We start from the raw sequence: 15,113 nt of genomic DNA, 5'->3' as shown, positions 1-15,113 counted from the left end.
TCTTATATTAAAACCTTAAAAAAATATTTTTCCGTTGTTACGATCATTCTAACACCTATCAATCATGTCGCCTTTCAGGTCCCATGATTAACTAGCAAGAACATGGATTACATCTAATCAATTCATGAATCTTAATTCTCAAGACTCCACACGAACCAATGACTATTTAACGTTAGACCATCATCTCTATCTAAAATATCATTTCTTGGGAAAATATTAAATAAGAGAAGATCTTGAGTGTGTAACCATTGACTCACCACCCATCATGAACATAATTTCATTTGTGAGTCATCTTGGGACAATATCATTGAGAGTCATGCATGACTAGTTGTCCTTAAAAGGAAATCTCATCCAATGAACTCACCTGATAAAATTTACCTTGGGTGCGATCAGGGTAAGAACCGGTTCAAAACTTTATCATGCAATCACTTAGGGATCATCAATGGAGGCTGTAGGTCTTGTTCAAAGACATTCTTTAACTCATTATTTTAAAATAACATGCAAGGTTTCTTTTATCTCATATTTCAGGAATGATCATATAATAGTCTTAGTGGTATTCTTACCTAATCTATATGACATGCTTCCAATATATGCATGACATGCTATGGCAATTTTATAATATTCACATTCGTTTATTCACAAGAATCAATTAATCATAAAAACAAACAATTTTGATTCTTCACAATTTTTCTTTTGAGGGAAAAATTGAAAAAGTGAATGTGAACCGTGCACCAAGTAGGGTCCCAAGAAAAAAATGTGAGTCAAATTTGACCGTTTAAAAATCAAGTCTTTCCTAGCTAGAGCCAATCCTAGACATACACCTTCTCATTATCATACTTCTTACAGTAATCGAATAACCTAAAGAAGTGAATAGAACAATACAACACATGTATTTTCTCATTATCACACTTCTTATTTTTTAATCGGTCAACGGTGGATCATCTCATATATATACCACAATTATAACATTACATAACATAAATATTATAAACAATTATAAAATAGATACATAAAGAGATAGGTAATTAAAATAAAATTGTCAACCAAAGTTTCCATGGTTCTATTTCTAGAAAATAAATGAAAAATAAATAAAATTACATAGTTTTTCGCCACAAGACATTCATTGGGTCCTCAACCATCATCACTCCATATTCTCCTTGTCATGGACTCATTTTGGAAAAATTACATTTAAATTCTATGTCCTTTTTTAGCTCACAAGAATTTTATAAATTAAAATAAAAAACAGTTCTACGTGGAGATGATAGTCCATGACCTATTCCCTAAGAACCACAAAATTGAAAAAAACAAATATATAACAAATATATAGTATCGCATCCATTCCAAAATATAACTCAAAACATGCACAAGATCTAAAGAATGTCACTTTCTATATAATCAAATCATTTAAAAAGAAGAGAAATTTATTTTGATTATCTATTTATACTTATAGATAGAGCACAACCTGACTCTGATAACAATTGTTGGAAAAACGAGTTTGAAAAATGTAGCAAAAAATGAATTTAGGGAAAAACCAGAGTTTTAAAAATTTTATTTCCAAAACAAAAACTTGGTTGTAATATCTAAAGTATTAAACACTTAATCAAAATTGTATATTTTCGATTCGTTTAGGATGAACGTTTCGACCGAGTAGTCTTTTTCGCTATCCTAAAGCTCACGTCTATTGAGTGTGGGATTGCTTCGAATCAGAAATTTTTTCACAAAAATTACCAGTGAGGCAATTTCGTAATTTCTCTAAACTTTTAGGCCGAGTTGTAAATAATAAAAATATCTCTAATTTTTTTTTGAAATAATTTCTTTAAAGAATTTTCTCTCTACAACTTTCTTTTGAATTAAAGTGTGTGTAAATAATGACCCAAGACTCTCTTTATATAGGGAGAGTTTAGAGAGTTCAACTATGATTAAACTTAATTACTTTAATATGAAATTTAATATAATATTTATCAACATAAATATTATTTTAAATTTAATATTAAATATTATTAAATTAATAGAATATTTATTTATCTACAAGATAAACATTAAATTAATAACATACTATGAAGATAAGTATTAAATTAAATTTAATATTAAATCTATTAAAATAATATTATTTTTTAAATAGTTAATTTGAAATCAAATTCTTCGGTAGAGTCCTAGTAGGAGTGTAATTCTTCCACTGCTCAACCATCGAAGACCCACCGCCATTGACCATTTGTCAGTCACTGAAATGCTTCCGTCGCAGCCGCCGCCACCCCGAGTTTGGTCTAGGCCAGTGATGGCTTGATTGGTCCGGTTCAGCCACCGGTTGGATCGTCCGCTCGGTTTCATATACTAGGCTCGATTTGACCAATTTTTGAGTATTGATATCGGTTTTAAGCTCTTGTGTCCAATTTATGATCTCAGATCCAATTTTCAAGTTCAATTACCCTTGAGTCATTTGTCTGACTTGAAAATTAATTTCCAGAAATATCATATTAATTTTAATTAATTTGATTAATTTAAATTTACTTGATCAAATTTAATTTTCTCAAAAATCACTTAGATTTTTCAAATTATTTTTTCAAGAAAATTCTTTAATCAAATTCTCTAATTGAACAATTCTTACGATCGTCCAATTTAATTTCACATCAAATAAATCGACTCAATTAACTTATTTCTAAAGTAGTAGAATTTTCTTCTAATTCAAAAGTAGTTCGATCGAGTTTTTGTTGAGTTAGCGGAGGCACCAATCAGACATATACAATTATTCTCTAGTAATTGCAATTATGTCTAGAAGCATCGTTCTGATAATTGACAATTACTTAATCATGGAGTCAATCCACAAGAAGTACCATGATTGAAAACTCTTTATTGTATACTCTTTACGGAAGCAATAAATCCAACTGCTTTGTCCAATGACCTCGTCATGTAAGTGTTACCCTCATATGATATTATTGACTCCTTTGAGTTAAATTCGTTCACTCAATACAATCTTATTTTATCTCATTGTTACCATTGTGTCTTCTTAATGATTAATGATCACTTTCAATAAATGACTATGATAAATTGCTCATTCGAGAATAAGAAACTCGCGGTCACGTTCCATATTTATCAATCCACACAATGTTAATGAGAATATATCATTAACTCTTTAATTGAGCTATGAATTCTATTATTACTAGTAAAACCATGACATATATAAGTCATGTACCCAACATACCAGCTATTGGCTCGATCATCTTAGAGCATAAGTCTCCACTTATATCAAAACACACGAGTTATATACGTATGGTCAGTGACTAACTCAGGATTTAGGTAAATCACACCATGAATGTCACAAGTGAATTAATTCATAAACGGATTCAGAATTAATTCATCTTGGGTCTGGTCTAATGTATCATCCTGCCAATGAACACCTATGTCTCGACCCGTGGAGTCAACTACTCAGATAGCCAAGACTAGCCATCTCCTCAATGAATTGTAGACAACATAATAATTATTCTCGGTATTTGAATCAAATGCTCACTTTGATTCATTTACGGGATTACAGACTCGTTTAAATTATTTACTGAAGTAAGTTGTTTTTTTCGCAATATAAATATTTTTACAATGCCACTTATCATCAATTTGAACTTAGACAATCAATGAGCTAATATTTGCTAGTCACAATTTCACTATTCATGCAAAATATGAAAGACATAAATACAAAAGACATAACAGTGAAATGTGAAATTTATTTATTCATCTTTCAAATACATGGAAAATAATTACATGTATTCTAACCCTATTGACATACCAATCGTATTCTAATCATTTACTACGTTCAAACGAGCATTTATATTGGATTTGTAACATTTATAAATTAGGAGCACTTCATGATTTCAGGAAACATGTCATAACCAAGTCAGAATCATTCAACATTTCATATGAATTAAATTCCTCAGAAAATACAGAGATCTCAAATAGCTCCTTAATCTTTTCTCACCTTTAATACCAATTGTAAACAAATTGTAAATTCAACTAATATTAAGGTTTTATTCACAATTCAGTCAAAATCAAATCATAACAGCACAAGGTATATATATACATCTATACTATAAACTTACATAATATATATTTGACTATCGAGTAGATTCAGTAGGGAATATTCGCAATTTTCTTTTTCCTCGATTTTCCTCTGTATGATTCAATCATTGATCTATATAGTAGTTAAAATTAATTTATCAAATTCAATTACATTACCATACTCATTTTCATGTATATGACATATTAATTTCATTTTTACAAAATTTTCCTGAACTTTTACACTTTGTTCAATTTAGTTCCTAAAATCAAAATTATTATAACTGTCACATTTAAACCCCAACCTTCAAGTACTAAAATTTACAGAAATTTCATGTTAAGGTTAACATATTTTCATATTAGTCCCTAGGCTCAAAACTAACAAAAATCTCTTTACAAATTAGTCTCATTTAACAACCAAGTTTACTAATCTATCATTTAACACCAAAAACATTTAAAATCAACAATGATAAATTTTAAAACCTTTAACAGTTTTATAGAATAATCCTTGAGTTAACTAAATTGAACTACAACGATATCAAAACACACAAACTACTAAAAACGAATTAAATATTCACTTACATACAAGAGTTTTGTTTGACCGAATGCTCCTATTCAATGGTTTAAATATGATGATGGTTTACTAATTATTTTTTGTTTTCTTAACTTCTAACTTTAATTTATTATAATTTTATCATATAATTTAAGTAAAAATAAAGCATTAACCGTCCATGTAAATTTATTATGGTCTAAATACCATATAAGTCCTCCCATACTTATTAAATAAGTCATTTAATTAATAAAATCAATAGTGATTAATTTTTATTGTTTTTACGATTTAGTTCTTTTTTTCTTAATTAATCAATCAATCACTAAAATTATTGGACCAACACTTAATATAACTTTGTATTAGACTCATAAATATTAATTGATTCAACCATCGAAATACAGGGTTCCGAAACTACCATTTTCGATGCCATTAAAACGGGTTATTACATATTTAATATAACAAGATATATGCACTAAATTTACGACAAGTGACGCTCTCTCATAATTTATATTTAGTTTTTAGTTTTTAATTATCCATTAAATTTGTTTTTTCGTAATAAAATTAAATTATAGATATATCATTAATATTTTAAATAAAAATCCAAATGATTTGTCCTTTAAAAATAAAATATGAAAATGTTTAAAAGTTTTATTAAAAAGTTTTAAAGTTTATACAAAATTTTAAAAAAATAAAAATACTACTAAAAATAAATTTTAAAAACAAAATGAAATATTATTTAATTTTTAAATATTTATATACTTTTAAATTTTATAAATACTATTAAAAATTTTAAAAGTAAAATTGAATACTATTTAAAAACATTATTGAAAAATAAGAAAATGATATGAAATTTAAAAATCCTAAACTTTAAAAAATCAATAAAATATATTTGAAATTTTATATGGAATTTAAATGTTTTTACCAGTAATATATTTTAAAATTATAATAATGTTACAAAAAATTTATATTTACTAATGACATACTTTTTTATATTTTTCCTTGGAACTTGCTACATTAAAGAATTGAAGATTTATTAGAGCAGTTAGCTTTTTACAAATATATATATATATATATATATATATATATATATATATATATATATATATATATTTAGAGCAATGCAAAATTATTGTTATCACTTATTCAAATATTTATTTATAGAATAAACTAATTGTGTTTTTTATATTATATTCAAATATTTATTTTGCATCATTAATAATAATATGACTTAATAATTTTAATATTTTTATAGAATAATATGCTTAAATTATTTGTTACATCATTCATAAAAATTATAATAAACTTACAAAATAATTTAATGAATATTTAATTATTAACGAGTAAAAAATTATATCATATGTATTCTCTCTCTATATATATTAAGATTCTGAATCATTAATTATATATCTGCATATTATAATAGTTTCATCTTTCAAATGTTCTTCCTCAAAATTAAAGTAAATATTATATTTCAAAATTTTATACACACAGGATAAGAAAACTAGTTGGAGTAAATATACTATAATTTAATGACATTAGAAAAAGAATTCTAAATAGAAAATTTATGATAGCTAATGATTCAATTGTTATTTTCTGTTAGAATTTTATTCTTTAATATATTATTGCATTTAAATTTGAATTATATTTTATTTTTATTTTGAATTCAACATTATAATTTTTCTTAAATTCTTTTAATTATTAATATTTTTATATAAATTAGTTTATTATATTAAAATCTAATATTCACGTGCATATCACGTGACAATGAAACTATATGTATCATTAGTATCAAAATGTTTTTAGTCATTAATCTGTAACCATCTTGTTCAAATTAATTGTTCCAACTATAAGAAAAGGAAGATTTCGTCCAACTCTTGGACTGAAACACTCGCTCACGTAAAGGAGATATCTCGCCCAAAAACATAGGATTGCTACACCTATATAGTCCAAGTTGCTTCCTTGATCAACGCCAATCTCTTGAATGCATAAGAGGTGAACATGTAGCCCCCCACCTGTCGACCCCTCAGAGCAAGACAATGAGAAAGTTGAAAACCCAGCGTGACTCGGTTAACTGCTTTCCCCCAGCAAGACACTTGTCTCAAAGGGATTACTCCAAAGCATATAAACCCTCTTTTTGTTGACCATATTTGGACAAAACACACTTTTCATACCAAAACTCTGCTAAATTACTTAAAGAACATTTGATCTTCCTCTTAACATCTGAAACTACCCTCTTTAGCTCTCAACACCATCATATGAATCCCCATCAACCACTGTCTTCCCAATTGTGTATCAACAATCTATAAGCAACTCAATGGACTGGATTGCTTTAAAAAGTGAATCTATTTTAACAGATTAAAAGTCTCGTATTCATGGATGGAGAAGAGTACGGAAATATAGAAATCTAGCGGTTCCAAGCTCAGACACATAAATCTCATTTATAATATGCATACCTAATCCACATACAACTACCCAGGATTATTCAGAGCCCTTAGCCACTCAAATTTATTAGAAGCAAAACTCTTGAAATAAAATAATACTAAAAATAATGTATTCATATGGTACATAAAAACCAATGAGCCAACCAGTGTTGCTTTCTTACAGAGTAACAGTTATTTATGAGCCTGAAAGGACCTTTGTTAGAGTGCTCTGCAGCAAAGCAACTGAATCTACGGCGGACTTAGCAAACCAACTAAGTCCCACCTTAAACCGGTGCTCCTCTGTAGGTAATCTGATCAAGTATGCTAATTTCCTTGCTGAAATTATGAGAAATTAGGTTAAACACTTGACATAGAAGCGAAAATAGACAAAGTTGGGATATTTTCAATGCATAAAAAACAACTAACCAGCATGACCAATAGGACCCTCTAACGTGAGACCATCAACGAAACTTGGTGAAATAGCTGCATCGTTTCTACCCAGGGTCATCATCTCTCCAAGATTCTGGAATCTGATAGTCAGACATGATAGTTTTTAGACAACTTATTATAATAGTTCAAGAACTTACGCAATGTACCAATCTTGAGCACATATATATATTTAAAATTTGTTGACAAAACACATGCACACTCTACCAACTTCAAATAGCTATATCTCGAAGACCTTAAGTTTTCCATTTTACAAGATGGGACATGCGACATAAAGAAGGCATAGAAGTGGTCATTTCAAGTGAAAAATTAGCAACATAACAGAGCAGTATCATCTGAATGCTGAACCCAACAAAAATTGAGGGAGCTAAGAGAACCAAAGAATAAAAGCTAAACCTTAATGGCTATTAAAACTACTGTCAAAGTATGATCCACACTTAATCAAAATTGCAAACGAAGCAACTACAGCATTATTTTTTGGGACTATATTGTCTGAGGAACCTCAGATCACATTCATCCCTTCATTAGATATCCAACTTACAGATGTGAGTAGTTTTCATATTGCAAAACATTTCAAGGAACCACTTACATCGGCTAATATGTAAAATCTTAATGGAGGAACAGATGTATGCTGGCTTTATTGAGAACACGCAGCAGCAAAAAGGAACAGGACCAAAGAAAAATAATATTAAGGTACATGGCTTAGAGAAAACTAAAACTTCATTGGTGCCATACCAAGCCATGCAATTTACATTAATACTAATAAATGCCAATAATTCTAACCTAAATGGCAACAATGGACGGTGATTAATGGCTGCCCATAGATTCCAGCCAGCAAAGTCCGCTTGCTGAAAAGCAACCTGGGAAAAACAAGCAAGCAAAGTCAATCAAACAAAAATAAGCAAAGTAGAAAACATTATAGGTTTAGGAAGTTCGGTTCTGGATCCATTAAAAACCTTCAGTTCCCCTCAGAAAAAGTAAGAGCATAAAGTTTTGACAGTGCTTCATCAAGCAGTGAAGCAGGCTATACCTGAGCTGTGGCTGGCAGAAGCTTTCCAGTTGAGTCCCTTAGAGAAGCCGAGTCACCAAGTGCAAATATGCGGGGATGGCCCTTGACACGAAGAGTTTCATCTGTTTCTGCTTGTCCTCTTGCATTCAGTGGAAGTTCATGGGGTTTGTCACAGGGTTCAAGTTCAGGAAGAAGTGGTTTGGAACCAACCGTCCATAACACCAAGTCTGCTTCTAGATTTTGACTTTCTAATCCCTTTTCAGCAGGTTGCAGCTCCAAAACATATTTCTCAGAGTTGTGCTTCGCAATGTCCTTGCCTTCTCTTATCACAGTTGCATCACCTGAAGCTTCCACGTCGCTGACCCTCTGTATGCAACGAACGAAATAACCCAGGAGAAGTTGAACTTTCCTAGATGAAAGAACCTACTAGTCCAATAGCAGAAACATTGTAAAACAAAAGTTGAGGCTGCTTCAACAGCTAAAATCAACATACTACAAATAATAAGAACTTCATACGCTTACGGACACATCTAACAGCATTAATATCAAAGCTCCCATGCCTGACACTTTGAAATAATATTGTTAATGGGAGCATTACAAAACAACATGAAGACATTTACACTTCAACTTCAGCTTAAAAATGAAATGACAATGCACCTGCTGTGCAATAAGAAATTATCATGTTTTTACAGAATTTCAGCACCATATCTACAAATAAATTTAAGGAAAAGTGAAAAAGTAGTGTTTCAAATTAAATTACCCTAGTGCTAGAAGAATTGAAGTTTAACGTTTAACTTATTGTTATTCAAGAACCAAAAAAGAAAAAGCCTTTTCCACCTAAAGAGAATCAGCTTACATGAATCATATTCAACCATTCTGCTTTATGATAACTCCCATTAAGTTCCATTAAAACAAAAAGTTTTCTAGTACTTCCCACAGTTTTTTCCAGTCTTCTCCTTTTGACAAGTTTTTTTTCTCAAGTAAATTGCATTATCTACATTACCTGGACTCTTCATTTTCCCTGAAGTATCTGATAGATATTCAGAGATGGGTAAGGGGATACATTGGAAAAAGAACTTCAGAAAAAAACGAGCATACCCATGTCAAACACATACCTGCATCCAACACCTCGCCCTCAAGCCCAAGTAACATTTTCCTTCACCTTAAATGTCTATACCACTTTAAACACAGTCATTTTCTACTCAACTGGCACCAGAGCCATACTATTTAATACATAACTCCTGGTATAAGCCTTCTTTACATCATATACATCCGTTGCAGCATTCATGATGAAAATTTTCTCCGGAGTTCAGTCTCTCCTTTGGTAGTATAAATCCAAAAATATGTCACCAGCGGAGGGCATGCACTGAATAATAGGTTCCTGAATACAACTTGAAAATCCATCCACTACCAGGATCAGAATTGATGCCCAATGTAAGCCCATTACCATTTTAGAAAACCAATCACGCCTTCTTGGGCATGCAACCATCATGCAAACTGTTAGACGTCAATTAATTATTAGATTAGTTTATTATTTTATTAGGAGAAGTATTAGAAGATTTTATCTATGAGTTTTATATCTTTAAGAGATCTTTTTTAATTAAAAGTAATTTAGAGAGACATTAGGAGTCTTTCTTTATTTAAAGTCTTTATTTTAGTTTTCTTAGCTTATACGTCTTTTATTCAAACAACTCAACCTATGTAACCTCTATTTAAGAGGCCGATTGGTAACAACAAAAATAAGTCTGATTAAGGCTGTGCTTGGTAGAGTGGAAAGAAAATTGGAAGGATGAGAAAACATAATTTTTCTTTCCATAGGAGTGCTTGGTAGAAGAGATGGAAAAATGGAAAGAAAAATACTTTTTCTTTCCCTCCATTGCTTGGTAGAGTTGAAAAATGGAAGGAAAGAAAATAAAATATTTGACAAATGCACATATTTCTCATTTTTTTCTCCTCTCATCATTCCAATTTTCTTTACTCTCACTTTTCTTCCCAACCAAGCATACACAATTTATTTACTTTCCACTTTTCCATTCCCTCCTCCCATCCCTCCACTTTTCCACCCAACCAAGCACACCCTAAGTAAATTTTACAAGATTTAAGATTCTCTTTAACGAATCTTAAGGTCCAGAATTCCCTTCGACGAGTTCCACTTGTTAATCATAGGTCATTCACGAGGAAGAGGTAAAACTCAGGGAAAGAGCCCTGATAAAACAGACGGTTTGCTTGTGAATCCTCCGGTGACAAGACCCATCAGTCGGGACCGTAACAACTTAACTTCAGAGCTAGGAACAATGGGCAATTCCATTACGAGAGAGGAGTTGGAGTCATTTAAAACAGGTATAGAGTTGAAGATCAATCAGTTCAAGCTGCAGATGAGGGAATTGATAATTTCCAATAAAAAATTTGATAAGGGAAAAAGGGTTGGCAGCAGTAACAGCATTTTGACAAAAAATAGAGTTAGGTAGGGAAACAGGAAAACTGATTAGAGACAACGATAGGATCCAGTGTGGTTCCATGATACAGGAAAGTTGGATTTCCCGACTTCCGATGGGACAGAAAACCCTCTAATCTGGTTGCACTAATGTGAGAAGCTCTTTGCGAATAAGAAACGGCCAAAAATAGACTAAGTGGGTCTAGCTGCTTTTCACTTGACAGGAAGGGCACAATTGTGGTATCATCAAATGGAGCAGGAAGAGCCTAATCTTTCATGGAAAGCATTCAAAGAATACTGTACTCTACGATTTGGACCACCACTGTGGAAGAACCCTTTGGGGGAACTAGTGAAGTTGAATCAAACAAGATTGGTGGAAGACTACCTTTGCAAATTTTAAGAACTGTTAACCCGTGTAAATTCCATGAGACTGGATCAACAAATTAATTTGTTTACTACAATATTTTCAGATTCAATCCGAATAAATGGAGATGCAGAAACCTGAAAACTTGGTTCAAGCTATGAATCTGGCGTGAACTTTTTAGACAAAATATCAACTAATACAAGCTATCGACTTGTGTAGTTGGAAATCGACAACAGATACTAGTGCTAGCAAGAAAGATCCTCCTTTTATTAGAAGGGAGACTCATGTAGAGATGGCAGAGTGAGGAGACAAGGGTCCTTGTTACAATTGTGACGAACCATACTCGTTTTGACACCAATGTAAAAAATTATTTTGGTTGGAGATAAAAGATCCAATGATGTTGCACAAGATCAAGAGTCTAAGGAAACTGAAATATCTTTACATGCAATAACGGGCCAAAAACAATGCACAAGCTATTCAATTTCAAGCTTGCGAACAAGCTCTTTTTCCAAGAGGGGAGTAATGTTAGACGTCAAGTAATTATTAGATTAGTTTATTATTTTATTAGAAGTATTAGAAGATTTTATTTATGAGTTTTATAGGAGATCTTTTTTAATTAGTACTTTAGAGAGATATTAGGAGGCTTTCTTTACTGAAAGTCTTTATTTTAGTTTTCTTAGCTTTTAAGTCTTTTATTCAAATAAGTAAACCTATTTAACCTCTATTTAAAAGGCCAATTGGTAGCAATATAATTAAGTCAGATTAAGCAAATTTTACAGGATTTAAGATTCTCTCTAATGAGTTTAAGGTCTGGAATTCCCTTTTACGAATTCCACTTATTAATCATGGGTCATTCACGAGGAAGAGGTAATATTCCGGAAAAGAGCCCTGATAAGACAAACGGTTTTCCTGTGAATCCTCCAGTGACAAGACCCATCAGTCAGGACTGTAACACAAGCCCTCTATAACATAAATGTAACAATACAAACTCCTTTTCTTTTTTAAAACCAGAAAAAAAAAAAAAAAAAAACCACTCTCTAGAGAATTTATCATTAATAGTGAAAAACCATGGTAATATAAGAAGAAAAAAGGCCAAATTTCTCATGTTTTCTAAAAGTTGGTATCTTACTTTTAAGGCTGCTTCCCTATTCCCAGTAGGGGCAGTTGGACAGATTGTGCTTTCGACATTAATAGCTTGTACTATTCCTCTATCTTGTAGTCTCTCTGAGATAGTGGCAGCTAATTCCACTCCAGAATAACCACAACCAACTACAGCCACACGGATAAAAGAATCTTTACCAAACTTAGTTCGCTCCAGTGTTTTTAACTTCTCATCAACCCTCTGCATAAAAAGCGTAACATGTAAGGATATAAAAGATAGATTCCATCAGCAAACAACAAACTAAATTAAGACTCCATTGAGATATCAAGAGGGGTAGCTATAGGACTCTTACACATGCATCCTCTAGGGTAGAGAATGTTAATGCAAACTCTAAAGCACCCGGTACAACATCAAGTTTAGCTTCAGCTCCCAAAGCAAGAACCAACCTGGCTGCCCAAGATAAGATACAATGGCATCAGATGGGCATTCAGAAAGTACAAGCAACCCCCATAATAACATATTTGTATATGCATGCTACTCAAGAAGACCACTTATGCAAATTTCATAAATGTTGCCGGAGAGTTGAATAATAGTGTTAGAACCATACAAGACAAACAATACATATTTTTTCTCACATCGAATATTTAAAATGTGTTCAGTGGATTAAAGTCTAGAAATATAGCACAAGAATGGATGAGGAAGCAACAAAATCAATGCGAAGTGGTCTTTAAGAAAACCTTAAATGATATCATCATAAGCAACTAGGTCTGGTAGTCAGGGTAACAAAATTGTACCAGTCATACTCAATGAGAAGGCCACTTTCAAGCAGCACAGTGCCACCGCAACTTGACTGTTTATGGCCATTCATTCCCCAATGATCAAATGGATGTAATAGTTTTACCCTGTCCTGGAGAAACTCAACACCAGTGTTTGCAAGTAACTCTGAAAAGCGAGGTGCAATTTCCCACTCATCCACTTCTGCAGTAAAAAATAGTTACTCTGAAAAGAATGTTCAACTATATTTTCTATAGAAACAAGAAACCATGTCCCCATAATTTGATCTAGAAAAAAATACCTCCAGATAGAAGCTCATACAACATGGGTTTGAAAACAAATCGTTCAGACTGATCAACTAGAAGCACCTGATCCCACATTCGATAAAGTAACCAAATCAGTTGAGAAGGGGTGAAAATGATATGTCACAGTATCAGGGTTTAGATACTATCTTCTTTTTACCAGGAGAAAGGGGAATGACATCAATGAACTAAAGTGTACATATGCCATATGTATATCATGGTGAAGCAATCAAAAGATGCTAGTTTGCAAGCTTCTAAACTTCTAGGATTTCTTACTTACTCAACTTATCAAATTAAGAGGTAACATACTAAAACAAAACAGATAACAGACAAAAGTTAAAGAAACAGTAGTTTCCAAATATCTAGTCACATTGAACAGCATAATATTCATGCTCCTCAGACTATGATGTTTTGGAAACTATGGAAGTAAAGTAAATAATAATCAATATTCGATCTCAACATACCTGAGGTTTCTTGTCCTCAGGCCATAAAAGTGATTCTAGCCTTAAAGCAGTATATAAACCACCAAATCCACCGCCTAAAATGCACACCCTTGGCTTCTGTAAGCAGAGATCATATAAGAATCGAGATTGTCAAATTCCTAACACTGTTTTTTTCGTTTGTGTGAAATTGAGTTGGTGCAGACTGTCCCTTTTCCATTGTTTCATGTCCAAAGGTGCCAGCGTTAAAGCTTCTAGAAACCTTTATGTAATGATGTCATATTCATGGAAGCCGTTACGTATATAATTTTACAAATATGACAGGATTTTAGCAAGTTCATAGGTCATCACAATAAATCTTCATATTAGTTAGAATGATTTTTGTCAAACTGAGTTATTAGGAATTCCCAATGGTCCGTCATCGATCCATAGTTTATAAAAGCATATGTTTGTCGGAAGGACTATGGAAGCAAACCTTTTTATGAGGCCATGTGTAAATAGGAAGCGTTTTATCAGCTTCAGATAATTGTGGTAGCGGCGGAGCTCCGCCAGCCTTTCCTGCCGCGGCCGAAGAAAAATTGGATGTTCTGGATAAAGTGGAGGGTCCAGCCCTCAACCTCGCGGAATAACCAGGAGATAGTCGATTCCATTTCTTACCCATTCCCCCGCTAAAAATTCCTAATAAAAAGAAATTTTCGATTTTTGCCAAACAGATTATGAAAAGCAAATGAGAGAGAGAGAGAGAGAGAGAGAGAGAGAGAGAGAGAGCATACTGTTGAAAGGCAGGAGTGCAGTAATTGAAGCAGAATAAGCAACGAACGCCATTGAACATTGAAGAAAGGGCAAGGGAAGTGATTGCTTAGTACCGGAAAAATAGCTTTCTCTTCCTATGGTTGCTATTGGTGACACGCTGCTCCCAACATTTTTATAATTTAGGTCCCGCTATGAGTATAAAATTTTATATAATTGCTATATATCTGTAAATAGTTACTTAAGTTTATTTTAGGATGCTCATATTTTTTTTTAATTTTAAAATATTTCTATTAATTTTTATTCAATAGTTAATAAATTTATATATTTTTCATCTATTAAACTTTATTATGTCTAATATATTATACTATTTTTCTCTATTTAAGGAAATTTTGTTTTGTTTTTAAATTGAGTCTAAGTATTAATTTATTGATTGTAATTAATATATAATAAAATGAATTTGATTGATTCATTAAAGTT

At 31.8% G+C, this 15,113-nt stretch overlaps 1 protein-coding gene across 2 annotated transcripts; it reads right to left on the bottom strand.

Moving 5' to 3' along the window:
- Positions 1 to 7,095: 7,095 nt before the first annotated feature.
- Positions 7,096 to 14,823, bottom strand: LOC105762580 (alternative NAD(P)H-ubiquinone oxidoreductase C1, chloroplastic/mitochondrial). 2 transcript variants are annotated; one of them, XM_012580338.2, is made up of 11 exons: positions 14,657 to 14,823; positions 14,359 to 14,561; positions 13,908 to 14,003; positions 13,443 to 13,509; positions 13,162 to 13,345; positions 12,720 to 12,813; positions 12,395 to 12,607; positions 8,489 to 8,890; positions 8,242 to 8,318; positions 7,438 to 7,541; positions 7,096 to 7,347 (listed from the first exon to the last, which is right to left on the bottom strand). In XM_012580338.2, exons 1-11 carry the CDS (start codon positions 14,706 to 14,708, stop codon positions 7,208 to 7,210), a joined length of 1,632 nt encoding a protein of 543 aa, XP_012435792.1. In that variant the 5' UTR covers positions 14,709 to 14,823; the 3' UTR covers positions 7,096 to 7,207. The 2 variants fall into 2 exon arrangements, with proteins under 2 accessions (XP_012435792.1, XP_052481171.1); XM_052625211.1 differs by having other exon boundaries at positions 8,489 to 8,833.
- Between the last annotated feature and the right edge of the window lie 290 nt (positions 14,824 to 15,113).

The sequence above is a fragment of the Gossypium raimondii genome, chromosome 12, assembly GCF_025698545.1.
Source record: "Gossypium raimondii isolate GPD5lz chromosome 12, ASM2569854v1, whole genome shotgun sequence".
Taxonomy (NCBI): domain Eukaryota; kingdom Viridiplantae; phylum Streptophyta; class Magnoliopsida; order Malvales; family Malvaceae; genus Gossypium; species Gossypium raimondii.
The sequence above is the reverse complement of the archived record's forward strand: the minus strand, read 5'-3'. Positions and strand labels throughout refer to the sequence as shown.